A 24,594-nucleotide genomic window follows, 5' to 3' on the forward strand; every position below is an offset into this window, starting at 1 on the left:
TTTTAAAATGGGAACAGATCTAGGGAAGCATTGTGGATAATGGGAATGCACTAGAACTTGAAATACAGTAGCAAGTAACTTGAAATTCATGTATTTCTTCAAAAAGTTCTATGTATTGTTAAAAACTGATGGGATTTTGATAAATTCTAGAATGCTGGGAGCAGGATCCTCATATCCGACCATCGTTTGCCTTAATTCTTGAACAGCTTACTGCCATTGAGGGGGCAGTTATGACTGAAATGCCTCAAGAATCTTTCCATTCCATGCAAGATGACTGGAAATTGGAAATTCAGCAGATATTCAATGAATTGAGGACCAAAGAAAAAGTAAGTTGATTTTTCCATTTGCAAGGCAGCGAAGGAAGGATATGTGTATATATGAATTTATGTGATGTAGCAGTTTTGAACTTTTGAATTGTAACTTGTCAAAATAATACTAGAAACCTGATTTAGTTGCTGAGGTACACTTGAGGTAATAACCTACATGAAGGGCGGGGATTTACTCCTAAGTTAAATATCAAACAGATTGTTAATTTAGTTGCCTGCTTTTGTTGGTAGATGTACTGTTCTTAAACTCATTAAAGTGTTTCTGGCCAGTATTTTAAGATACAACTGTGATTGTCTTGCAACAAGCTTACTTTAGAAACAGGGACTGCTATAACTGGTGTCCTCAAATTTCAGACAATGTTGCTTTTCCCCTTTCCTCCTTAACTAAAGCAAATAAATAAATAGTTCTGAATGCCAAAACTATAGTTAGGGTATTTCAGTTGGGGCTGAAATGCTGAGTTTGACAGGAAGCATGAAATTATGGTAGTAACAGAGGACTATCATGGCTCATTCAAGGAGTTCAGACAACTGAAAGCATATAATATTGATCTCTTTTTAATGAGGTAGTTTTGGAAATCTTGCTGGATATTAATAAGATCAATTATGTCAAACTTAGGCTCATGAATCAGTAAATCCAGTTTCTCTTGTTTGTTATTCAGGTTCCTATCACTGATCTTTCCATATTCTTATGTGATTTATTTGTGTTAAACGAGCACTCACTGTGAATTCTTTTTCTCTCATTTAGTTATTTTAGCATGTTTTAAATCACCCCTAGGTTTATATTTTCCTTTAGACAGCTTCTCTAAGTTGCTGGTTGGAATAAGCCAGGCGTTCTTGTGTATCCCTGTTAGAAATACTTTTAACAGAAGGCAGTTCCCTTTGCAGTTTGTTTTGGATTTTTTTTTTTTTTTTGCAATATAGTTATTGCCCAGTATATCATGTTTTCTGATATTTGTTGTTACTTTTCATAAAGTGGTAATAGATCAGAAGAGAATTAAGTTGCAGAGACTCATAGAGAAATCTTAATTAAAGATTTAGTCACTCTAAACATTTCTGACACAAAAAATTTTTGACAAATTTTTGACACGTTCTTGTTTTTTGAAACAAAAACCAAAAGCACGTCTCAGGTCATTGTCAGTAGCCTCAGCCCCTCACCTGTTCTCAGCAAACTTCACCAATGCCAATTTGTGGACTACTGGCTGGTGATGGGGGTGAGACATTATGGATCTACTGTAATATCAATATATGTGGTATCAGAATTTATTTATCACCACTAAGATTGTAGTATCCTCAATAATAATCTTTCACACTTACCTATCTGCCTTTTCTCCCATCCTGTTGTTTCCCCTCTTCCATTTCAGTTTCCAGAACTGGGCAAGTTTTGTCTGTATGGTGTCCCCTGCCTGCAATGGGCATACGAATTGCTAGAGCTGAGCTGTGTAGCTGTCAGCTCTCTTCCTTTCCAGATGGGTGATCGTCCCTCTGCAAGGTGTACAGGGTTTCCATTTTACTTGCTGTGGGGTCTGCAGCCACTGTGTTCACTTGCTGGAACTTGCCAGAGGGCCTAGCTCTCTTCTCTCCCCCTCCAACAACTGCTCAAACACCCCTTTTCTCCTGTTTGCTTTGGGAGCAATTGTAACAAGAACAGGCATAGCCATTCAGGTGTGTGTTTGTTTTTTGGAGGCATCAGTCCAGACTAAGGAGATTTCCTAGCAAAGAAAATCTCACTGACTAAATCAATGTGAGAAGAAGATAAGTTGGTGCAAAGCTTTATGAGAAATTTCTTTTTTTTTCCTTTTTTTTGGTGTAAAAGTGAATTATACTTAATTAGAGGGGGGAAAAATATAAAATGAAACCTATTTCTCATATGCCAAAGTAAATGCATCTCCAAAGGCATCTGCCCTAATTAGGTAAACTTGTTGAAGAATGAAAACATGTAACTTTGACTTAGAAAAGGCTTTCATGTGTTCATGCTTATTTAATTTGGCATATTACCAATTTTACTGAGAGGTACTAAAGAGAAAGTTGTGTCTGTGAAGTATTTATATAATTAAAAAAAATAATAAAAAACCCTGCATAGAGTCTCATGCCCTCTGAAAGAGGCACTTCTGTAGCTGGAGGAATTTCCTCAAGGGCTTGCTGTAAATGAGTGATGGTGACACCCACTCCAAGGAAAGATCACAATCTTCTTTGATGAACGTTGTTGAGCAACTTAAGGAAGGTAGGAAAGAATTCTATATTTATAATGAGTGTTTTAATTGTAGAGTGGTGTAGAAGCATTGCATAACTAATTGCAGTAAGTCTTTTTTTAATTAGTTTATTTGGAAAAGAGTAAATACCAAGACCGTCAATGAGGAAACATTATTACTTCATCTATACTGTCTTCCTTTTCAATACAGGTCCCCAGTTTTTACCTAGTTACTGAGCCTTAGGTAGCCTGGATTTGAGGACAATAAGAGATGGATAATTAATAGTGTCTCCTAATACTTCGTAGTAATAAACATCTTCTCTCTTTAAACTCTAAAGTATTCTTATTCTAAATTTGAATTCACGTGGCTTCTGCTTCCAGCACTTGTTTTAGTTTTGTCATTTTTGACTGGACAGGAACAGGAGGAGAGAAGTGAGGATTTGCAGTATTCCCTTCTAAATGAAGTGATTAAATATCTTATTAAAAAAAAAAAAGGTAACCCCCTCTGCTTCACCTTATTTGCTCGTATGAAGACAGCTTCCTTTGAATTACCAAGAGGCAGAATTGCCTATTGCCAAAGTGTGTATGTTAAGTAGACTGGATTAAAAAAAAAAAGTTATAAAAGAAAATCCATTGGAAGAAGCTCACTTTAAATTAATAAACCATATGAAATGTGTCAATCATTTAAATTAAATTTGGAAACAGTGATAAGCAGTGTATATATTTTTCACTAAATCTGTAAAGAAAAAGCAAGTTTCTAAGGAACAGATAATTGTCATTGTCTGAACACCAAGAACCAGAGTTTGGTTCAGTGCTAACCTGTCTTTTGACATCTGCAGTCATTTTGGCAAGAACAGAGAGAGTTTTTTCCCTTGTTCCAAAATATCCAACTAGTATAGCTTATTAACTTATTCATGACCAAGTGGGAATCAAAAGAGCAGAACATTTGTTTTATGCTTTCAATTTGTGAATAAAAGCTCAGTAGGAGATAAGGAATTCTGCTGGTTTATGACCTTGATGGATACTGATGAGAAGTAGTCAGTCTGCTATAAAAAATGGCAACTATAACAGTGAGGGAACAAATGAGGTTTTAAATAGGGGGAAGGGATTCTTTTATATCCTGAACTCTTAAAGTAGCTTAATTTTAAAAGTTATTTTTATACTTCTAATTGAATTTCAGTTTCTATCCAGGTAAAGTTTACACAATTGTACACAAAAAATGAAAAATTATCTAGTGAGAGAAGCATACAGTATCAGTCATATTCTAGCTCCTCCTTTTCCTGTTTCCTCTTGTATTTACAGTACTGACTACAATGCTTCTGAATAAGTCTGTTTTGTGTATTAATATGCCCCATAGTATGATGGCATGTCTATTTAAATTTGAGATATATTTTAACACATTTTGAAAGTTGAGGATGTAGATCATTCTAAGATGGTAGCTTTACAGCTGTTTACCCTTGGGTTTTATGTCCTTACACTGAAAAATGAAGTAGCTTCTTCACTAAAGTTTCTCCTTCTCCAAAATAAAAAAAAGCAAAAAAAATAAACTGTTCTAGGAATTGGTTGTTGGAAAGTCCGTTTGGTGTAATTCAGTGGTTAGTAGCTGGTTGATGTTATAGAGATACCTGCTAGACTTTAATTAAGAAACAGCTGTATTCTGTCTTATGACTTGCTTTTTCCTATTACACTAATCCTCATTAATTATAGTACTGATTGTTATTCTAGATAGAGAAGTGCTACCTAATACATGCCTGAAAACAGGAAAGGTTAGGAGATTAAAGATAAAAGCATTCACTCATGTATTGGTGAGGATGCTGGTTTCTGTGTTAGTCCATAGGAGCTATCTAACAGCAGCCTTCACGCTATATAAACAGGGAGAGAGTCTCTGAAGTGAAGGACTTCCTGCCTAACAGAAAATGTGCCCTAAGCTGATAATCTGTGATTGCATGTCTCCATTGCCAGTGCTTACCTACTGACTAAAGTTAAATGGCTAGAAGGAAATCTGTATAATGTTTGTGTACAGAATAGAGAAGCTCTTTGGCTTACGCGGAATGGAGGACTGTCAGAATGTCGTATGTGCATGTTAAATGTATATAGTGCATCATCAAAATAGATAAGAAATACAACTTACTGTACACTTATCCCGTAATACAACTCTTCCCATTATTATTTAGTTTCATTTGTGTAAATCTTATTTTCAGGAGCTGCGATCACGAGAAGAGGAGTTGACAAGAGCAGCTCTTCAGCAAAAATCTCAAGAAGAATTACTTAAGCGCCGTGAGCAACAGTTAGCAGAACGCGAGATCGATGTACTGGAGCGTGAACTGAATATCATGATATTCCAGTTAAATCAAGAGAAACCCAATGTAAAGAAGAGGAAGGGCAAATTTAAAAGAAGCCGTTTAAAACTTAAAGATGGACATAGAATAAGTTTGCCTTCAGGTTTGAGGGTTTTCTTTAAATTCACAATATATGTTATTAATTAAATGTGCAGACTTAAATTCCGTGGTTAAAATGTTCAGTATTGCCTACTATTTTAAGTCATTGCTAGGGTCTTCTAACCTAATAATGCAATGGATATGGTAAGAGTTATATAGCTGCATTTTTTTTTTTCCTTCACATATCATATTTTGTGGAGTAGTCTTCATTTAAATTGGAAGAATCTTCCACCTGACTCAGAAATCCATTTTACCTGAAGGGAAGGGTTACTAGACTGGGAATCAAGAGATTTGAGACTGGTGTGAAGTTCTGATGTCTGCTATCTCTATTTTTGTGCAGATAGAGAAGTACCTTTTTATCACTGCCCGGAATTTTCTAACATGATTAAATATTAATGCTGTTTGCCCTAAACTTGCAAATATCTAATGAAAAACAACACTTTACAATGACTAGAAGTTTAGGCGTAGTGGGTCCAAATCTCGTGTTCTTTGCAGTTACAAATACAATGCAGGGGTTACGATCTTTGCCTTACTTCTTGGAAGAAAACACTAATAGCAACAGAAGATGTCATTTCAGACTACAAATGTGATATAATTTGAATGTTATAGCATTTAATTCCACCCAGGGACACATTAAAATCCTGCCTTTGCAAAGCAGGTTTGTGTCTGTAGAAGATTAGTTTGTTTTAGTGTTAGTGGCAGTTTTAGTGGAACTTTATTAATGCTGTCACTAGATGGCACTGTGGAAACTCAAGGGTTATGCAAATAATTGGAAAGCCTTCACAAGGGTACTAGCATCCTGTGGTTGATGGATTTCCTTTCAGTGGTTTCCACGTGAAGTCTCAGCTTATTACTAATGCAGTAAGACCTTAATGCCGCACTAACAAAATTCCAACCAATCATAGCTATCTGAGCATTTGAAAGGGGCAAAGAATGTGGTAATATTTAGCGTACTGTTTCAGCGCTAGCAAAATAAGTTTATTTTTCCTTACTTAAAAAAAAAAAAATTACAGAAACAGTCACACTGCAGCCTCACAAATAAAACATGTTAGCCTCTTCAAAACTTATATGCAGATATTAGTCTATATTGGATCACAAGCTTTAAATTAAATGTTTGATCTTTTGTTTCCTGGATCTGCCAATGTTTAGCTTGGAAAAGTGATAAAATCAATAATTTTATCTAGAATACCACTTAGCTCTGTTTTCGAGAACTATCCAGATGAACTCGTCCTTCTGACAGGTCTGTTTTAAGAATAACATACGATCTAATTGCACAGTTGATAGGGGTTAGAGAGGCATATATGTAATGCTGTAGTTCAGCATCTTGTTTTTCTGACACTTTGATAGATTTTACTTCTTTGTCAGTGCTATTTTTTACATTGTATATGAAATACATATAAAAAAGGCAAAACCAATTGCCCTGAAGACTGCTATTCCCTGACTATTTAGTGCAAAGTATAGTGCATCTAACATCAATATAAGCACAGTCAGATCTAAACCTTTGCCTAAAGATCATTTGAAATGATCTGAAATTAAATTTTGAAATGCTGGTTGAATATTGGTTGATTTGAGATGATATATTACTGTATCTGTTTAGCCTTTCCTTCCCCCTGTGACAACCAACAGGACTGAATATTGGCATGCAATGTGGACATGCCTCAGTTTGGCTCCAGTTGGACAACCTAGCTGCTTTTCTTGGTGTCACTGTAAACCTATCATATAGTGTCCATGGAGCTGTGAAATCATACCAGTTTGACTTACAATCTAAACTGATTATTACATTAATGATCAACATGCGTCAGTGTTGCTAATATAAAAATCTCTTGCACTATCAAGTCTTATTCATTATATAGCTTTAGCTGGTTTAAGGAATACAGCAGTATAATCTGAATATTCTTTATTTAGAATGTTAAAACTGTTTTGTTTTACTCTCTCTCATAGATTTCCAGCACAAAATAACAGTGCAGGCATCCCCCAATCTGGATAAGAGGAGGAGTTTAAACAGTAACAGCTCTAGTCCCTCAAGCAGCCCCACAATAATTCCTCGCCTTCGAGCTATACAGTGTAAGTTTCCGCCATTTCAGTTTGTTTAATAGAGATTGTTTGTTCTGTACAGAATCACTGAAACACTGGTAGTATCAAATTCCGGATAGATTTCTGTTTGATTTCCAGGCTCCTTAATTTGTTCGCTCAAACAACAAGTTGTAAAAGTTAGGAGAGATAATCTTGCTAAAATGTTAATTACTTTCCAGTAATTATTTCAAAATTATTGGGAATGTATTAAATCATATCCTTCCTTAACTTCAGGAAATCATATGCAAACTGACTTGGATAAAGCAGTGAAGAATCAATTTATAATGGTAAAAGGTAAAGGGTCAAGTTTAGAACCCCTGTAAGATGGAAAATGAGTTTTTATTAAAGTTGATAAATCAGCTGTGGACTGTCAGAAAGAGTCAGAGAATGAGGCAGTGGTATAAGCTGGAAAGACAGAAGAATCAGCCAACAACTTGGCTTGCTCAGAACAAGAGAAACAATTAGTAAGCAAGTACAAAGCCAGATGGAAATAAAGACAGTTTGCTTTGGGATTTTTGTTTGTTTTTTGTTTCTTTCCCCTGTTTGCAAATTGGGCATACACTTGCAGGTCTACATTATTCCATGTATACTGGTGCCAGAAGAGAAGATGTGTTTATGCTAGTGGAGTGGAGGTAGCATTTATGAATATGGAATAAAACTGATCATATTGTTATAGCGAAGCCCACGTTCATATTTGGGAATGATGTATGCAGTGATGGGGAAAAAAGGCTCCTACAGGTTTCACCGGTTGCTTTTATACTGTCTGATCTTTTGTGCAAAGTGGATTGTTCAGTTATCCATATTCAGGATGTAGTGCTACAAGGGATGAAAAACCCAAAGGCTGCTCTCTCTATGAAATCAGTGGAACCTGTTCCAGCAGATCACTAATGAATTGTGACTGTCCTCTGGTGCCAGAGTAGTCCACCTCTGAAGAAGATTACTTCAGAATCTGGCCTGTATCTTAGCGAATGTGAATAAGGAGAGGGGGAATCGGAGTGCGTGGTTTCTTTCTGCATGCTGTTCCGTAGCTAACTTAAGAAATTCTGGCACCATCCTGAAACTTTGTTTAAAACTTGATAGAAACAAGTTCTCTCATCTCCTTTGCGGTATGTCTGCTTTACGAAATCCTTTTCATTAATTAGTGACTACAGGTGAAGTGGTGTGTTTTTCTGGCAATTGTAACTCAAGTATTTGTTTGAACTGTAACTGATACAGTTCCCTGGACCAAGATCATTCCTACCGGTATGTTGTGGGTAAAGGAGAGAGTTGGATAAACCTATCTTGCTTTTCTTAATGGAAACTTGAGATCCAAGGAAAATTATAAAAGGAAAATCTTTTGCAGAATGTTGGCTGATACAGAAGCTGTGTTGATAATGCCCCCCCACACACACACTGTTGTGACTGCACGCTTTGTTTTGCGGGGGGTAGGGGTGTTTGTTTGTTTGTTTTTTACTTCAGACAAGAAAGAAATAGCTCTTGTTTTCCTTTCTGAAATATCATAGTTACAAACAAATAAGCTGCCGTCCTTTACCTTTGTTTCTCATTGCTCTGTATGGAAGTGCTTGGAAGTGAAGCAAGTGTCAGGTATTGGCATGATTCTGAAAAACTGAGAATGTTTTTTTAATTTCTGTGTAAGTCATAGTCATGGCACTCTAAATCCTTGCATGTGTGCTAAGTTCTAACTGAAGGGGTTTTTTTTGTTTTTTTGTTTTTTTTTTCCTTTGAGCAGGCATCTGAATTTGTAGGACTGAAACATACAGGACAACAAAAAGGCTGTTCTTTAAAAGTACTCTTCTGTTTTTGAGTTTGGATCTCTAGGCTTGACCTAAAAGCTTATCAGATCTCTCAGGCATATCTAGCTGAAACAGTTTAGCTTCCACACCCATCTGCACCTGTGTAAAATAAATTCTCTTTCCCACAATAATGTTTTATCTTGATTTAACTTCAAAATGTCTTTGTTTCAGGAAGAGTTACTCAAATATACATGATTTGAACAGGCATACCTAACAATTGGTTACTTGATCACTTCACTTTGCTATGAGTGGTTCTAACTTCTAAATCTAAATGTTCTTTAAAATTAAAAAAAAAAAATCTAGTTAATTTTAAATCTTGTCATAAAACCTAATTCAGCTGGTTTTGAAGGCTGTTTTAAAGCTGTCTTAAAGACAGGCAGGAAACCAGTAAGATGCATACTCCATAGGTCCTGAAACTGTTTGGAATATGAGAGTTTGAAGAAGGCAAGTAATATGTTATACTACAAAGCAAGCTGCGCCAGTGAAAAGGTGTACAGTGAGGGAGGAGGAGAGTGCGGTGCAGTGCAGGAGAGGCAAGACAGTTGACAGGTAGAACAATTACCTTATTTATCATGTTGTTAACAAGCTAAGTTGTTTTTCTGTTGTGTCTTTACATCGTAGCTGTAACCATGCTAAGTTGATAGCGAACTACTTCTTCAGTTTGTTGATCACATACAAACATCCGCTTGCCTGAGTCTGTTCCTAGAAAGAGGACCCTGTAAACCCTACAGGAAAAGCTGTCTATCAAAAAATGCTTTGTGCCTTTCAAAGTCTGGCTTTTACGTCCCAAAGCTAAAAGTATAAGAAGGGAAACCAGCTTGACTAAGATCTCTACTACATTCTTTTAATTTTTCTTCAGTGATTTCCAAAACAGATACACACACAACTAATGGCCGAAGAAACAGTATATATGTGTACCAGCAAGATGTAGATATCACAAGTGAATATGAACTTTCCAGTGGGGTTATGAAAAAAGGCAAGATTTCGTTATGTTTCAAGGGTGCTGGTTCTTTTTGATTTGATAGTTGAGCTGAAGTGACAGACTAAGCATTTAATGAAATCAAAATTTTAAGTGTCTATTCTTGTTTTAGTGTAATGAAAAAGAATATGTTAATCATTGTCAGAATTGGATATTCCATTTAATTTGATACAGTTGTTCCATAACATATACTTTCTTCATCAGGATTTAAGTGCTCAGTCTAATTCACTTGTCTGAATTACTAAATGCAAGGTTAAGGTTAAAGTAAGCATGGAAAATAAGATCGTTGTGCTGCTTTGTCCTTAATTTGGGTCTCTTGTCAGCTCACAAATTATTTTTCTTGCTTGCTGTCTTTTTGGATCAGTGCAGTTTGTGTGGTGATTCTTATTGTGAGGGAAAATAATCTCAACTTTTTTTTACTTGTCTCTGTGTACTGTCAGAATGGTTTTGCATTGGACAAAGCTGTTCTGTCAAAAATATGTTGTCTTTAGAAGTACTATTAATGTGGGAGGTTTTTTGTTTGTTTGTTTTTTTAAAGTAACTTCAGATGAAAGCAACAGAACTTGGGGAAGAAACACAACTTGCCACCAGGAAGAATTTGAAGATGTGAAGAGAAATTTTAAAAAGAGAGGTTGTACGTGGGGACCAAGTTCAGTTCAAACAAAGGATCGTGCAGATTGTAAGGACAAGTATGTCTACTACGTTTTCATTCATTTGATAATACTAAATGTTCTTTGTAACTGAATCACTAACCTAGTTAGTGAGGGAGAGAGGTTCTGCAGCCTCTATAGTTATAGCTAAGACTCCTCAGTCCTACGCATTTGTTAATTTAGGAATTATTGTTAATGAGGAATAGCTCCCCTACATAGACTTGAGGATAAAATGTTTGCTTATCTTCAGGTTTCTGTGGCTCTGTCTATTACCCTTTATCTCTGGTTTTTGAGACTCAGGACTTATTGGGATTCTGAACTGCTGAGACATACAAGATATTCATGGCCTATCGTTCTTGGTCTTCCTCAGATTGACTTGAGGAACTTCAAGCATGGCCCCCAGTGGGCACTTCCAGTACTATTAAGTAAGAGTGACTGACTTAGCATATGTGAAGCACAATGCACATCAGAAATATCATTCACACTGACAAACGCAGGGTGAAAAAGTTCTGAAAATCGGTTGGAAAATGTTACTTTCAGGTTATTTTTTCTGATTGCTAAAAACAGGAGGTTAGCAGTTTTCTGAAACAAGAGATCCTTTTTCCTGTCTTTTCGAGCATATATAATTCTAAAACTTTTTTTTTTGAGATATCCACTAATTTACTTGTGGCATTATTTGGTTCCAGACCATCTATTTAAACTGGCTTAGATGATATTTTTGTTTGCTTGAAAGTCACCATGTTTAATAAATATGCAGTATTCATTGTGTTTCTTTGAGACAGTGAACCTGATGTCCAGGTTTTCCACCAACTTTTGTTCTTCAGTAAGTAGTTAAGGCCAATTTTTCACTGACTGCCTTTTTAGGCCATTATGTTCTGAAGTTTCCATCTTAGAATAGATACCAGATCATAAGGCACGTATCGGCATGTAATCATATGATTCTGCAATATACTATATAAAACATTTCTTACCTTGGAAAACTATACTGTTTTATATGCTACATGTTTATGGTTTAAAAAGAAAGATGTTTTAGTAATTTTCTGTCAAAGCATACATAAGCATGGTATCCTCTGTAATATCAAAATAATCCTCATTATTTCAGAATAAGACCTCTTTCAGATGGCAGCAACCCTTGGTCAACCCTTTTAATGAAAAATCAGAAGGGTGTTCCTTTAGCTTCACTATTTGTGGACCAAGGTAAGAGCTACTTCTGAAAAAGTGAAAGTTGTCATGTAATGGTACTAAGTCTCTCTCCAGTGTTATAAACGGCATGGCTCAAGTTTCTCAAGGGCTGTACAAACCTCATAAATGTTGTCCTGCTACGGATACTTTTCGTCTGTCAAAACAAAACAAAAACTTACATATAAAAAACTAAGTGTTAAAATCCTTACCTTTTCATCGTTAGCATCTAAGAAACTTATATGGTGTGTGAGCAGTGCTACAAACAGATTTTTCCCAGTTTTTGAGATACAGGCTGATCTGTTTGAGGTCTGCAGGCACAGCATTTTAATTTCTTCTGCAAAGAAATAATTAAATCAGTAATTTGCTTGACATTTAAAATGATCATTAATGAATTTATTGTCAGTGGGTAAGCCAGAAGCCTAATATATTCCCAGATATTAGTTCTCTGTTTTTTAAAATGGGACTTACTCTCTCAATTTTGGAGAGGGCGGAAAAAGGGATATTTAGATTCCAAATCTTAAAGTTGTCTAGGCAGCTTTTCAGGATTGTTAAGTAAGTCATAAGGAAGAACATTATACTTAATATTCTCAGGGTCAGGAGCATAATAGCTGTAAATATAACATAAACAAAATGTTGCTTTCTGTGTCTGTTACTCTAAATGTGCTGTAGCTGTACAACATTTATAATAGTTTTATATTTGCACCCACTTTCTCTAGCAGAGATTTTTATCTGAAAAAAATAAGTTACAACTGTCATAGAAATGAACTGTAGTATAACTTGGTGTCCACAGCAGCTTATAGATTTATGCTAGCTGGAAGAGGAAAGGCTAAGCTGCCTGGGCACTCCTTTCCTCCCCCTCCCCTGCCCAGGAGAAAAGCATTTTCATCTTTATATATAGTGTTAGGGCTGTCAATCAAGGCTTCATAAATAGCAGTTTCACAGATTTATTAGCCTACTACTAAACCCCTATGTACAGAGAAGATTCTACAAGTCTACATGTTTGCATTTAAATACTGAAATATATATTCTGTAGTATTCATTAGTTTACAGCAGGATAACGCATGCAAGTCAAATTACACCTTCCATTTCGTTCGTCATTAGATGGGCAGTGTCAGTTTCACTCATTAGGTGGGAAATGTCAAATTCGCTTCAAACTGCCCAGTGAATTATTGGGAAAAAATCTAGTAACTCATTGGATTTTGGAATTAATTGAATTTAATTGATTGAAAATATTGTGAAGAATGTATTACAGAGACTATCTGGCAGTTTCTGTATATTATGTTACTTAACTGTAATCCACACACAGAAATATTTCTCTTGTTTAAAAAGCACTACCAAAAGTGTTGCAAATCCTGAGATTTCACAGCAAATGAAAACACAGTATCTGCTTTTTAACTGTGCTGAGTAAATAAAAGTTGGAAGATGCTTTGTGCTTTCCTACAAATAAAGACCAGTCTTTCAGATTTGGAGGATAGGAGGGGAAGAACCCACCTGTTTGGTTTTTTTTTTTTTTTTACAGTTAGCTTACATATTTAGGAAGATTAGATCTGAAAGTTGCTTCTATTAGATTCTGCTCTTGAGTTGCTGAAAAGATGAAATTGTAGCAAAGCAGTGTTTTTACTATCTTAAGCACTATCAAGAGAACAAGAAAAGGTTTAGGCTAAGAATGTTTCTGAATCTTGCAATATGAGTCTCTCAGCTTCTGAATGCATTTAAAGGGGGCAGTCAGTATATCTTCAAGATTAATACATGTGCAAGTGAGTGGATGTACGTATGTAGACATGTAATAACAAATAGCTTGTTTGCAATCTTAAAGTATACTGTAACACTTTATAGGTGTCTGTACTGATAAGAGACTTCTCCCTGAAGGTTTGGACACCAAAAGACCAAAGCCAGTTAAGCTGCCGAATCAGGCCTATATTAATCTACCTCTATGGAAAGATGATCAGGGAGAGAATATAGTAGAACACGAAAGCTTTGAAGAAGGAACCTCTGCTAGTTCTACAAATAGTACTCCTCAAATGACGCCTACAAACAGTCTGAGCAGAACACTGCAGAAAAAGAAGACTGATTCAGTGCTGTATGGGTGTGCAGTTCTCCTTGCGTCTGTTGCCCTGGGCTTGGATATTAGAGAACTGAACAAATCACAAGGTCCAGATGAACTCTTGCCAAAGGATGAGAAGAAGAAGCGTGATGGGCTATTTCAGCGTGCTTCAAAATTTCGCAGGAGTGCCAGCCCTACAAGATTGCAGTCCAAGAAAGAGGAAACATGTATTCCATCCCTAAATCCAGCTCCAAATACTGTGAATCTTCTTTCTATGCCTTCCATTTCCACAAAATGCCTACTTCAGTCTGATAATGAAGATGCTTTTGTAAGCACTATGCTTGGTGATTGTGATCCATGTAGTTCCACTGATGACTTTTCATCTGAAACTTCTGAAAGTAAGAGAGAACAGAGGTTACAGCTGGCTGCTAACACATTTTCTACACCATTAAAGAATCAACCTTTTAATCTTTGTCTGAAACAAGTATCTCAAAATGTGCCAAATTATTCTTTGTCAAAGTTAAGTGTGTTGGGTCACAGACGAACCTTATCAGATGGGAACAATTTTCAGACCACAGGTGGGTATTTAAGAACTTCAAATGTGGGGGGGTTTTAGTATAGAAATGGAAAATCTAGAAGCAATAACTGTTCACTAGTTAGTCACTAAGTTCTTTGCTACATTATCACATGGGTTAGCTGAGCCACCATAACGGTATGTGATAAGTCCTCTGTGACTGAACCCAGAATAAGTTACCTGCACCAGTTGGAAATAGTATCCTATTACAATGTGGGTATAGGAAAGTTCATTTTAAGTAGATATTGATTTTTCTCAGATATTGCAAAAATAAGTTTCATGAGACTTTTCAAGCAATTCACGTCAGCGAGAACCTGCTTTTTTGTGAAACATACAACACTAGCATTATCAGTAAAATAAATTAAAACTACATTGTCAGCTGAATGCATAGTGTAGCTTGTTGACTTCAGGATCCCAAGAGAAACATACATTTGTTTAATACAGTTTGACAGTCCATACAGGTGAGTGAATTAGCATCATTTTAGCCTGTCCATTTATTAACTTCTAGAAAAACAGGTCTGGTGAGTTTTGATTTGCTTGCCTGACCCAGGAGTTATGTCATATGCTCCACGAATCTTTAAGCTAAGCTATTGCTACAAATTGAAGCAGAAAAAAATGGTCTTTAAATCTGGTTTCCATGTAAATGGTATGTTCATGATTAATGACTGTGCAAAGAACAGAAGTTCTAAATTTTAATACTGGTGTTCTAGAACAGATTCAATGTAATATTCTTTACAATATTGTATGCATATGTTATAATTCATGATATCTTAAAATTATTTGAATAATTTATCAGATCTGTGGGGCTTTATTCCACAATTAATTTTCATCCAGTTACGGTGTGGTTAATGCTCTCTGTATCTTTTGTAACAATGAAAAATAAATTGTCATGCTCTTTGACAGAGAGATTATAGATGCAGAAGAGTTATTTGAGTAGTGATGATCCTTCCTTAGGAGATTCCCCACAAATATATATGAGCTTTTTAATTTTTTTATGAAAAAATCATTAACATTTATGGTAATCCACTTTTACAGATGACAAAGAAAACCAAACGCTACACAGTTTAAGGTGTTTCTCGTTTTTTGCTCTTTCCTTTCCCCTAGCTAATGGATTTGCTTCAGCTAATGATGTCCCCAAGTTACCAATGCTGTCAGTTACCGGAACTCTACATTCTCCATCTGTTCAAGAAAGAAGCAATCACGGTGGTATTTCACCTGAAAAACAAAGAGCTGTCAATATCATATCAAGGCCTCGACCTTCTTCTCTTAGAAGTAAAATTGATGCATGGCAGATTCTTCCACGTATTATTAAACCAAACTCTAAAGACCCAGAGTATTTAGAGGGCAATATAGGTTCAAATGTTAACTTCTTACCAGATACTCAGGAAAGAACTAACTGCCACATGCCCTCATTGCTTGATATTGATGTAGAAGGTCAAAATAGAGACTGTACTGTGCCTTTATGTAGAATGAAGAGCAAAACTTGTCGGCCATCTATATACGAACTGGAGAGAGAGTTTCTGTCCTGAGTGCCTTTCATTTTAGAAACATTTGCTTTTTCAAGGAGAACAAAACCTAAAATTCTTGTCCATCTAATGCTTCATGCTGCTGTTTTCTAATGTACTGTGACAAATAGTACCAAAATTATTAAAATGGGCAGCTAATTAAGAAAGTGTAATAGGTGCCTTCTTAAAGTGTTCCTTGGAATCCCAGCTAGTAATTCTAAAAGCACAATGCTGCAAAAATAGTATTCTAGATGAACTTGCCAAGCATATTTTAAATGACTAAAATAACACGTCTGCTTCCCTTCAGAGCATCACAGATGTTTTCTTTTGGTTTGGATTTTTTTGCTAGAACTTTAACTTTTGCACACTGAAAAACTGAATGACATACAGAAAGGCTGTGTTCAGTCAGGGAGAGTTTTGCATAACAAGCAGTTGTCTGCAGCCAGCCTCTTTATGCCCTGTAGAATTGGGGAGGGGGGACAGGGGATTAAGATGTCAGTACAGAAGTGCTCTTTTCACTCCATACTAAGTAGCTGGTTACTTTTTGTCATTTGATACTGAAATTGGTTAAGGACCAGCAATTGAGTTTGCAGACTTTGCCCTTGGTTTTGGGGAGAACTTTTCAACTGTGTACATTAGTTTCTTCAGAACATTATACTGCCTATATAAACATGTAGGTTTCAGCCACGATATCAATTTGAGAGGGTAAACTATAGTATTGTGATTGGATTAAAGGTATTTGACATACTTTCTCATGTGAAACAACATTCCTTGTAGGTATGGATACACTGGAATGTAAATATTTGTACTCTAACTTTTTGAAGACTACAGTGTTTGCACTGAAAGGAATATTCTCAGTTTGGGATTTTTTGTTTGTGGTAGAGGGGTTTGCCTTTTTGTTTTGTTTCATTTTCTTTTGTTTTTAACTCTGTTGTTGCACCTTGTATTGAGGAAGTGTCTTAAGGTGAGTGTTTTTTTGTTTTTAAGTGAGCCAACAATGCATTTAACTGCATTCAAATTTTAGAACTGCAAACATTTAATATTAAAACTCTTTCACTATAACTTGTACAGCTTTTCTTCCTGAAGTTGCTACTGAGTGCTCAGTTATTCATACTTAGGAATTAAAGGACAAAACCAGATATGCTTGACTGTTTTTCAGGGATTAAAAAGGTTCCAGAAAATTCCAAGTTAGTTAATTGTGGGGGAAGGGACACTTAACCTTGACAAAATTAATAGTTACTTTTTTTTTTTTATCATATACCTAATTAAGTGATTAAATAAAACCAAATGTATAGTATACTTTATCTGATGAAAGTATTACTAGAATTAAAGGGACATCCCTTAAATTCCAGTATTTGAACTAGTAATTTTTCATATCATTTGGCACTTAAATAGTCTTCTTAAATAAAATCATATAATGTTAGAATAAAATTTTACGTTCCGATCAGAACAGTGTTTTATTAAAAGCTTTGTTTTAAATGCTGTTTCTCCTTTGCTCTGAGGTCTTGGGATTTCAGTTGTTAAGTGGAACACACAATTACTTAAAGCTTCAAAGCCAAGGGATTTAAAAAGAAAGTTTCTCTTCTAAGACTGGTATGCAGTACATTGGTTACCTTGACGATGACAGATAGACCTACAAAATCATGAAGTCTTAATCACACAGAACAGAAGACAGAAAAATGCAACTTCCCAGCTCTCAAAATGGAAATGAAAAAGGATTTCCTTAAGGTATTATTTTTACCAGAATGCATAACCACTAGCTTTCTGTAAAAGCTAAATGACTGCATAGCAGGCTATAAAATTTTGTTCAGACCTGTTTTTACATCAGTAATCCAAGTTAATTGTCAACATGATTCAAGTGGCATACTGTGTTCTTTGACTTTTCTTTAAACTTTAATTTCATCAGAACACTTTAATAGATTATATCTATTCTGGTTTTAATATGATGGGATCTCATAAAATATAGTCAATTATGTAATGCACATGGATCAAATTTTAAGTATAGTTTGATAGCAGATTTATCTTTAAGGCTTAATTAAAAATTTGGAGCATTATGTATATTTCAACTCCTCTGGGATCAGTTATTCCTATGCAATATTGAGAGAAATTGAGTTGACTGTATTACAGTTTCTGAAGAAAGTATCTCTATTTGGCTTTCTACAGGAAAATCTCAGGTGCTGTAGTAATTTTGTCTTGTAAACTTCTGTTCTGTACTTTTAAGGTTTATATCATTATAAATGTTGAATTTTGCACCCTATGTTTTGTAATTAATAGTGTCAACATAAAAAGCCCTTGTGGCTATATCGTTTTCACTTATCAGTGCTCATCCTCTCTCTTGTTATTAAAAAAAAAAAAATCTGTTGATGTTCAGTGGATAATTTTGCTTAAAAATGGCACATATGCTATGACCAGCCCAGTGCATTATAACTGATTTAGGAGTATGTACTCCACCTCTCATTCTGAGAGAGGTTAGGTAAGCCATCTCAAACATTTTTCTTTGTGATGCAGTCTTTTTTTAGCTATAGTCTATAGTGCTTTATCATTGTTTTTCCTAGTTTAGAATTGTAGGCCAGTCTTCACTGAAATTGAAAAAGAAAAATTAGTAAAATCATGGTTTCACAATCTGTAATTCACTTGTCACCAGAGAAACTCTTTATAAAGGTATGGTAATTTGGTAGGCATTAAGTGGTCTGTCTTGGTAAAAAGTATATTTATTTCAGTGTAGGTTAACAGTCTGACCAGATAAATAATAATTTATGTTGATTGTCTTAGCAGAAAACTGAAGGTGCTTACACTACAAAGATTAAGATAAACACTTGACATGTTGTTTTACAAAACCTGATGATTTAATTTTTTTTTAATTTAAAAAATAAAGAAATGTTTTGTAGCTACTGTGTTGCAAAATGACCTGGCTGTTCTTGAAAAAGATATTTTAATGCTTTCTTAAACTGTACAAAGGAGTCCTCCAGGGAATAACCAGGAACTGTGGACAGCCTGTTCCTGGAACATTAGAATGTATTGTTGCTCTAAGATTAATCGTTCAGTATGGTAATGTGGACATTCCTATAATTTATTGCAGTCGGTGTGGGCAGAAACATTATGGTATAAGCTTGTTCTTTCTCTTGTGTCACCATAATATTTCTTCTGGTGATTTTACTATGGTAGCTGGATATCTTGGAGGTAGAGGAGTGGCAGTAAATAAATTCTGCGTCTGATTCAGCATCAAGAATACAGCTAAGGAATTAAATATTTTAGTTTTCTGAGACACATGAAACCAGGATTTTCCTTTTAATATTTTCTAACACTTTCTTTTATGAACTTCCCTCCCCTCTTCCCCCCCGCCCCCATCTTGCTGCTGGCTTATTAGCCCCTCTTTGAGTAAGGAGATGGGAAAGTATCAACTTGTACAGCAGCCACAGGCAAGATGCAATGAAGACTCTAATGGTGCAGTGGAATTCAAAGCCTAATCTTATAAAGACATGTCTAATCTTATAAAGACATGTCTGCATGGAGCATTCAGTGAGACTGGTTAGATAACAAATATTCATGTGACTGGTAAATGTCAGTATTGAGCCCAGTTAGAATATTAAAATAAACTGCCTTTGCAACTTGCCATTTAATAGAGGATGTTATAATGCAATATTAAGATCTGCACACAAGAATGTGACAGTGGAAAAGATCCCGTCTCTCACTAGCCACCTCACTTTTTACTAAAATAATTAGTCCGATTATCATAATCAATACAGTATGAAGAGCTAATGAAACTGCAGTTCTCTAGTACATTTTTTGACGTAGATTTAAGGATACTAAAGACTGCAGTTTTTAAATAAAATGATTTTTAAATTAAGGCAAGAGAGTCTTTGCAAGTTTGTAATGGATTTCTTCCTGAACATAAGTGTAAATGAGCAAACCAGATTTGAGTTAACCATCTCAATACCATTAGAAATCTAGTATCCTCAACTATTTATCTAGTTAATAGGATGGCTTTTTTAACAAAAAGAAATGCTTCTTCTGATTGACTGGAGGATAGATCCACAGAGCTATGTGAGTAGGATAGATTTACTTTTTCATTAAAGCAACTTTTAGTTAATACCATTTCATATTTTATTCATGGCATGTAAAATATTTTTCCTAAATGATTTAGATGATAGCTATTCTTCCATTACTTTCTGAAGCTTTCTTTTCCATTTCAAAGAGAAAAGGTGTAATGGCTATTCTCGTATCTAGACTTTTGTGCAGTACTTCGGTAGTTGAGATTAGGCAATAGGATGCCCGAGTTCAGTGCTTCTTAAATTTAACAGCTTATATCTGTTCAAAATCTTTGGAATTTTCTTTAAAAACAGATTCACTGATGCAACTTGAGTGACCAAACTGGTACAATACTTCAGTCAGACATCAAATTCAGTTTTACTCCTTTGAGTTATTAATATGGCGATTCATGCTGTACAATGCTGTTAAAATAGAACTTTTCTTTTTTTTTTTTAACGTTGCAGTAGGCGTAAGAACATCCGTCTTTACTCCCACCATATAACATATGCATTTACAGGGTCTGACAACTTGGTTCTCTTGAGGTGCTGAAGGCATTCATGAATATTCTGGTCTCCTCTGTGGTCTTCCAAAGGGGAGATGGGGAGGGCACGTCGATGAACTTCTCAACAGGGAGTTGTTAACAGTTCTCCGAAAAGGTAATGCAGCCATAGATACTGTAACTCCACTGAGTTCATTAGATGCCAGAGAATTTTCTTAAATGCTACATTGTCCTGTCTCCATGCCAAGAGTTCACATATGCCTAGCTAAGGTCTTCCCTCTATCAGTCTCACAGTTTCACATAGCAGTCTCTACTAATAAGTAGCAAGTCTTGTGAGGGCTTGCCAGCCATTCTGAAATCATATGGGAGTCTGCGTACGTGGGACCTAGGAGGAAATGGAAAGAATAGGACTATTCATTCCCCTTGCTGTTTTGCAAATGACTTAAATAATTCCAAAGTTTCTAAAACCTCTTTTATGGAAGACTGGATTAGGCAGTAATATTTTACAAAACCTTTTTACTCACTCCTGCCTTCCAGACCAAAAGTGATGCTTATTGCTTGTGTTAGATGCCGCTTATTCTGCCTGATGAATGTTGCTAATGGTCGGAGGGAGGCAAGATTCTTCCCATGCCTCACGAAGAGAGGCAGTCATCCTAGGAAACAGATGGATCACACACTAGGTGTATCTGGCAGCAATCCAGGTAAGTCAAAGACATTGCATATATTGTCCAATGATTTCAGCTATTTTGAGTGCATGGTTCCTAAGAGGGAGGTGATGGATAATGTCTTACAGGGTAACTCCAGAGGTGGGAGATTCACCAAAAAGGACTGCACTCCCGTGGACCACCAGAAGCGGTCAGATGCCCTCCCAATTCCATCATCAGAGAAATGAATGCGCATTTCCTTCAGTGCGAGCACCATCTGAAATGTTTAAGACAGAACTGGCAGTGGTGAATCTATTAGCCAAAGACCTGCTTTTCTCACTGTAAAATGCCCAGAAATTACTCCCATTGCTGGATCTATTCTCACAAATGGAAATATCACTCATGCCTTGAGTCCTTGTTTGTGATGTAGCTGTTTGATGGCTGGCTCTTGGGCCTAGAACAAGCCTGCTCAGCTGGGGCACCCTAGTTTGCCCACAAGAACTAATTGCTGAACAGACATTTGTGGCCAAAAAATAGCCTTGTCTTATCATAGAGAAGCTGGTTTTTCCATATCTGCTGCTATTCCCTATAGTCAAGTCCGCTTCTAGCTATCTTAGGAGTTAAGACTTTTGATTGCACCTTAGCCAATTTAGATCCACTGAAAGTTTAGACTTTAGGTGCTTTTTTAGGATTTTTTTACCATGGTTGCTCTTCTGGGGTTAAGCAAATTCTATTGTTTTATAGAATCGGACCGTTAAAAGAAATGTCTGTGCTGTTATTATCTATGGCTAAAAGGTCTAAAGAACAGATATTGTCTATGATAATATGACATTGGATAACTGACTATGTAAGGCATATTAAGAGTGTCATAGCATGGGGCCACTATCTATGACCACTTTGGCAAATTTGGGGGACTTTCCACAGAATACATTCTTCTCTCAGGCCTGCAGAGCTGCCATGTGGAACTCTTTCTATAGTTTTACTAAGCATTACACAGTATATTTAGGAGAAGATTGCCTCTAAGACCCTTTTATTTAAATATTTCTGAATTCTGGAATCTGAACGCCTTCCAGTATGTCAGGGCACAATTTTTAGTTGCCCATCATGTGCTTGTAGATACTAAAAGAGAAGAGAGACTCTTACCTGTAACTATCCTCTTAGGTGCTTATTTTTCTCCCACTCTGCCTTAAAACCTCTTAAGACTTCCAGGGTTTTGAGGGGAGAAGAGTGGGCAGTGCTACCCCTTTCTAGCTGCATGTGAGCCAAATAGAGGGGACTGGTTTATATGTACCCTAATAGATATTGCTGAAGGTAATTCTCTGATTAAAAAGCACGGTGTAAAGGTCCATGTAGTATGAATATGTATATAGTGAATGCATTTCAAAAGAAGAGAATCAATTGTAACTTTTTTGAGCGATAGTTGTAGTACTCGTTGTAGTGTTTGAAAATGTTTCTGGATGCCTGAACTTTTACTAAGAATTGAAAGGAGAGGAAGTCAGGCTAGCATGAGATTGGGTTACAGTTGAAAAGAAACCTAAATAGGAAAGTGATTGTGTGTTAGTTTTGTCTCCATACTTTTCTATATAGTCAGATCAAAGTTTATCTTACTATTAACAGAAAAACCCAAAATCTCATGTAATCCACAGAAGTCTTCACTGTAAAACAATTTAAAGTACACTAGAAATAGCAGTTCAGAAACAGAACTGAGAATAAGAAGTAATGAGATTAATGACATACAGATGGTGTGTGTGGGAAATCTATCAATATCTAAATCTTATAATGCAAACCATTAGCTTCCCTCACTAGCAGGGAACTCCAAGGATTAAAACTGGAAGGTATCATCAGTTCTTCATGTTGTAATAGATGACAACAGGTGTACACGAGACCAATTGTTGCATAGTTTAGAAACCAGTCATTTATCACCCTTTTCCATTTACAATAATCTGATTGAACCTTTACTTCATCTTGTGGACCAACCCCAGTATGTTGTCCTGCAGATTTCTTCAGGTGTTCAGAGGGTGCACATGCCCCAGTGCAGTAGCCCCAAAGTGGGACAGCAGACCAAGGTCTTGCCTGGCTGCCTGCTGCAGCAGGTGTGGGCAAAAGCAGAATAGGCTCCTTGTTACCTCTCGACTTCACAAATACCTCTGCGCTTCCAAGGTCTTTTTTCTCCACCGGTTTCTCTGAAGCCTAGTTCTCCCTGTTTCTGGAACTGTGCCCAGGCACTTGGTTCAGCACATTTTAGGATGGGTTCATCCCTTTGGTATTTTTCCATCAAACAGCTCTACTTCCATAGTAGGAGGCACCAACAAGATTGCTCCTTTTCCCTTTTTAACAGTGACTCCCTGTTGTAAAAGCAGCTGACTTTGCAGCAGGTCTCATGTTTACAGACGAGTAAGAAACGGAGACACTCTTGTGGTCTACTGCTATTCACCAACTACCGTAACAGCAATTCAGTGGCTGGCGTGGTGTGCTGAAGTATCATTTTGCATTATTAGATGTTCTTGTGTGACTGGAGTCAGAAAGCAGCCTAAAAGGTTTAAGGTAATTGTTTGTCCTGAGGAAAGCTAGAGGGAGATATGACTTTAGCATACATGACTATCCGGTTTCCAAGGGGTCTCGCTCTGAGGAAATCTCCAGAGTAACCAGTGTCATTTCCTCACCCCAGTCAGTTCAGGAACAAATATGTTGCTTGGCTTGTGATACCTGTCTGCTAATGAATAAAAAGTTGATCCTGTAGAATTTTATAATTGTTCATTGCCAAATAATTCTAAGTGGGAATTTTTCCACTATGTGCTGTAAACTGGATTTTCCACAGCACCAGCTTGGCTGATCTCCAAGAGTGTGGCTCATCCACAGGAAAAGTACTTCCTTACTACAACAAAGGAGCAGATTATTTCTCTGCTTATTGTCAGCTGTCTCTAAGTTTATCATATTCCACCTCAGTTTTGCATTTGTTAGACAAATCAATCAAATTCGATCTTTCCTCCTGAATAACTTCCTAGAAATTTGATGCCTCTCTGGGTTCTCTACTGTATTCACACTTCTTTGGGAGGGCAAGGCAGTATCCAAAAAGCTCCAGTTGACACCTGCATCATCTGTGACAGTGTCAAAAGCCTTGTGATGGCACATCTGCTACTTCTCCCATTGCCAGAAGGCTTGTTACCCTGTCACAGAAAGAAATTAGGTTAATTTGTCAACAGGAAATCATGTCAAACTCATCCTAGCTGTTAACTGTCATCTTTGAGGTGTTTTCAAAAGGTATTCTGATTCAAACATTTCAAATATTTGGGGAAAAGTTAATGGTGAAGTGGCTAGTTTGTAATGTACTAACACCTTCCTGCCCCCCACCCTCCCCCAAAAAAACAAAACTATATGCTCTTTTCAGTCTTCTGTTTTTTCAGTAGTTCTTAGAAATGACAGCTCTGATCAGATCAGTTTCAGAACAAAGTTCATCAAGCTCACCTGATCAGGATTTTTTCATTTTTTGAGCTTTTTCTAGCCTACTTTTTGCCTACTTAAGCTGAAATCTCACCTTTACTTGCTGGTATTAATTATGCTGGCAACTGCTTAACATCTGGCCCTTTTAGAAAAAATTTGATGTAAATCAGATAATAAGTACTTAAGATTTCTTGGTATCAGCTAATGAGCTGATAACTTTTCCTGTCTG

The 24,594-nt window shown here is 36.3% G+C and overlaps 1 protein-coding gene across 5 annotated transcripts in view; it reads left to right on the forward strand.

Annotated features, from left to right (window-relative positions):
* MAP3K21 (mitogen-activated protein kinase kinase kinase 21) overlaps positions 1–24,594 on the forward strand; it is a 63,014-nt gene that overhangs the window by 25,558 nt on the left and 12,862 nt on the right. The window contains exons 4-11 of one of the 5 annotated variants that reach the window (XR_010883725.1): positions 151–326; positions 4,716–4,956; positions 6,894–7,016; positions 10,336–10,486; positions 11,550–11,644; positions 13,466–14,251; positions 15,352–17,480; positions 20,299–20,347. Coding sequence is in view for 3 of the 5 variants with exons in the window: in XM_067293465.1 (XP_067149566.1) it covers positions 151–326; positions 4,716–4,956; positions 6,894–7,016; positions 9,678–9,818; positions 10,336–10,486; positions 11,550–11,644; positions 13,466–14,251; positions 15,352–15,776 (2,138 nt within the window). In the remaining 2 variants the exon portion in view is untranslated. Of the gene's footprint in view, positions 1–150; positions 327–4,715; positions 4,957–6,893; positions 7,017–9,677; positions 9,819–10,335; positions 10,487–11,549; positions 11,645–13,465; positions 14,252–15,351; positions 18,660–20,298; positions 20,348–24,594 lie in introns of those variants that run through there. The other 4 variants (XM_067293465.1, XR_010883724.1, XM_067293463.1 and 1 more) reach the window with 4 other exon arrangements.

The sequence above is a fragment of the Apteryx mantelli genome, chromosome 3 (genome assembly GCF_036417845.1).
Source record: "Apteryx mantelli isolate bAptMan1 chromosome 3, bAptMan1.hap1, whole genome shotgun sequence".
Taxonomy (NCBI): Eukaryota; Metazoa; Chordata; class Aves; order Apterygiformes; family Apterygidae; genus Apteryx; species Apteryx mantelli.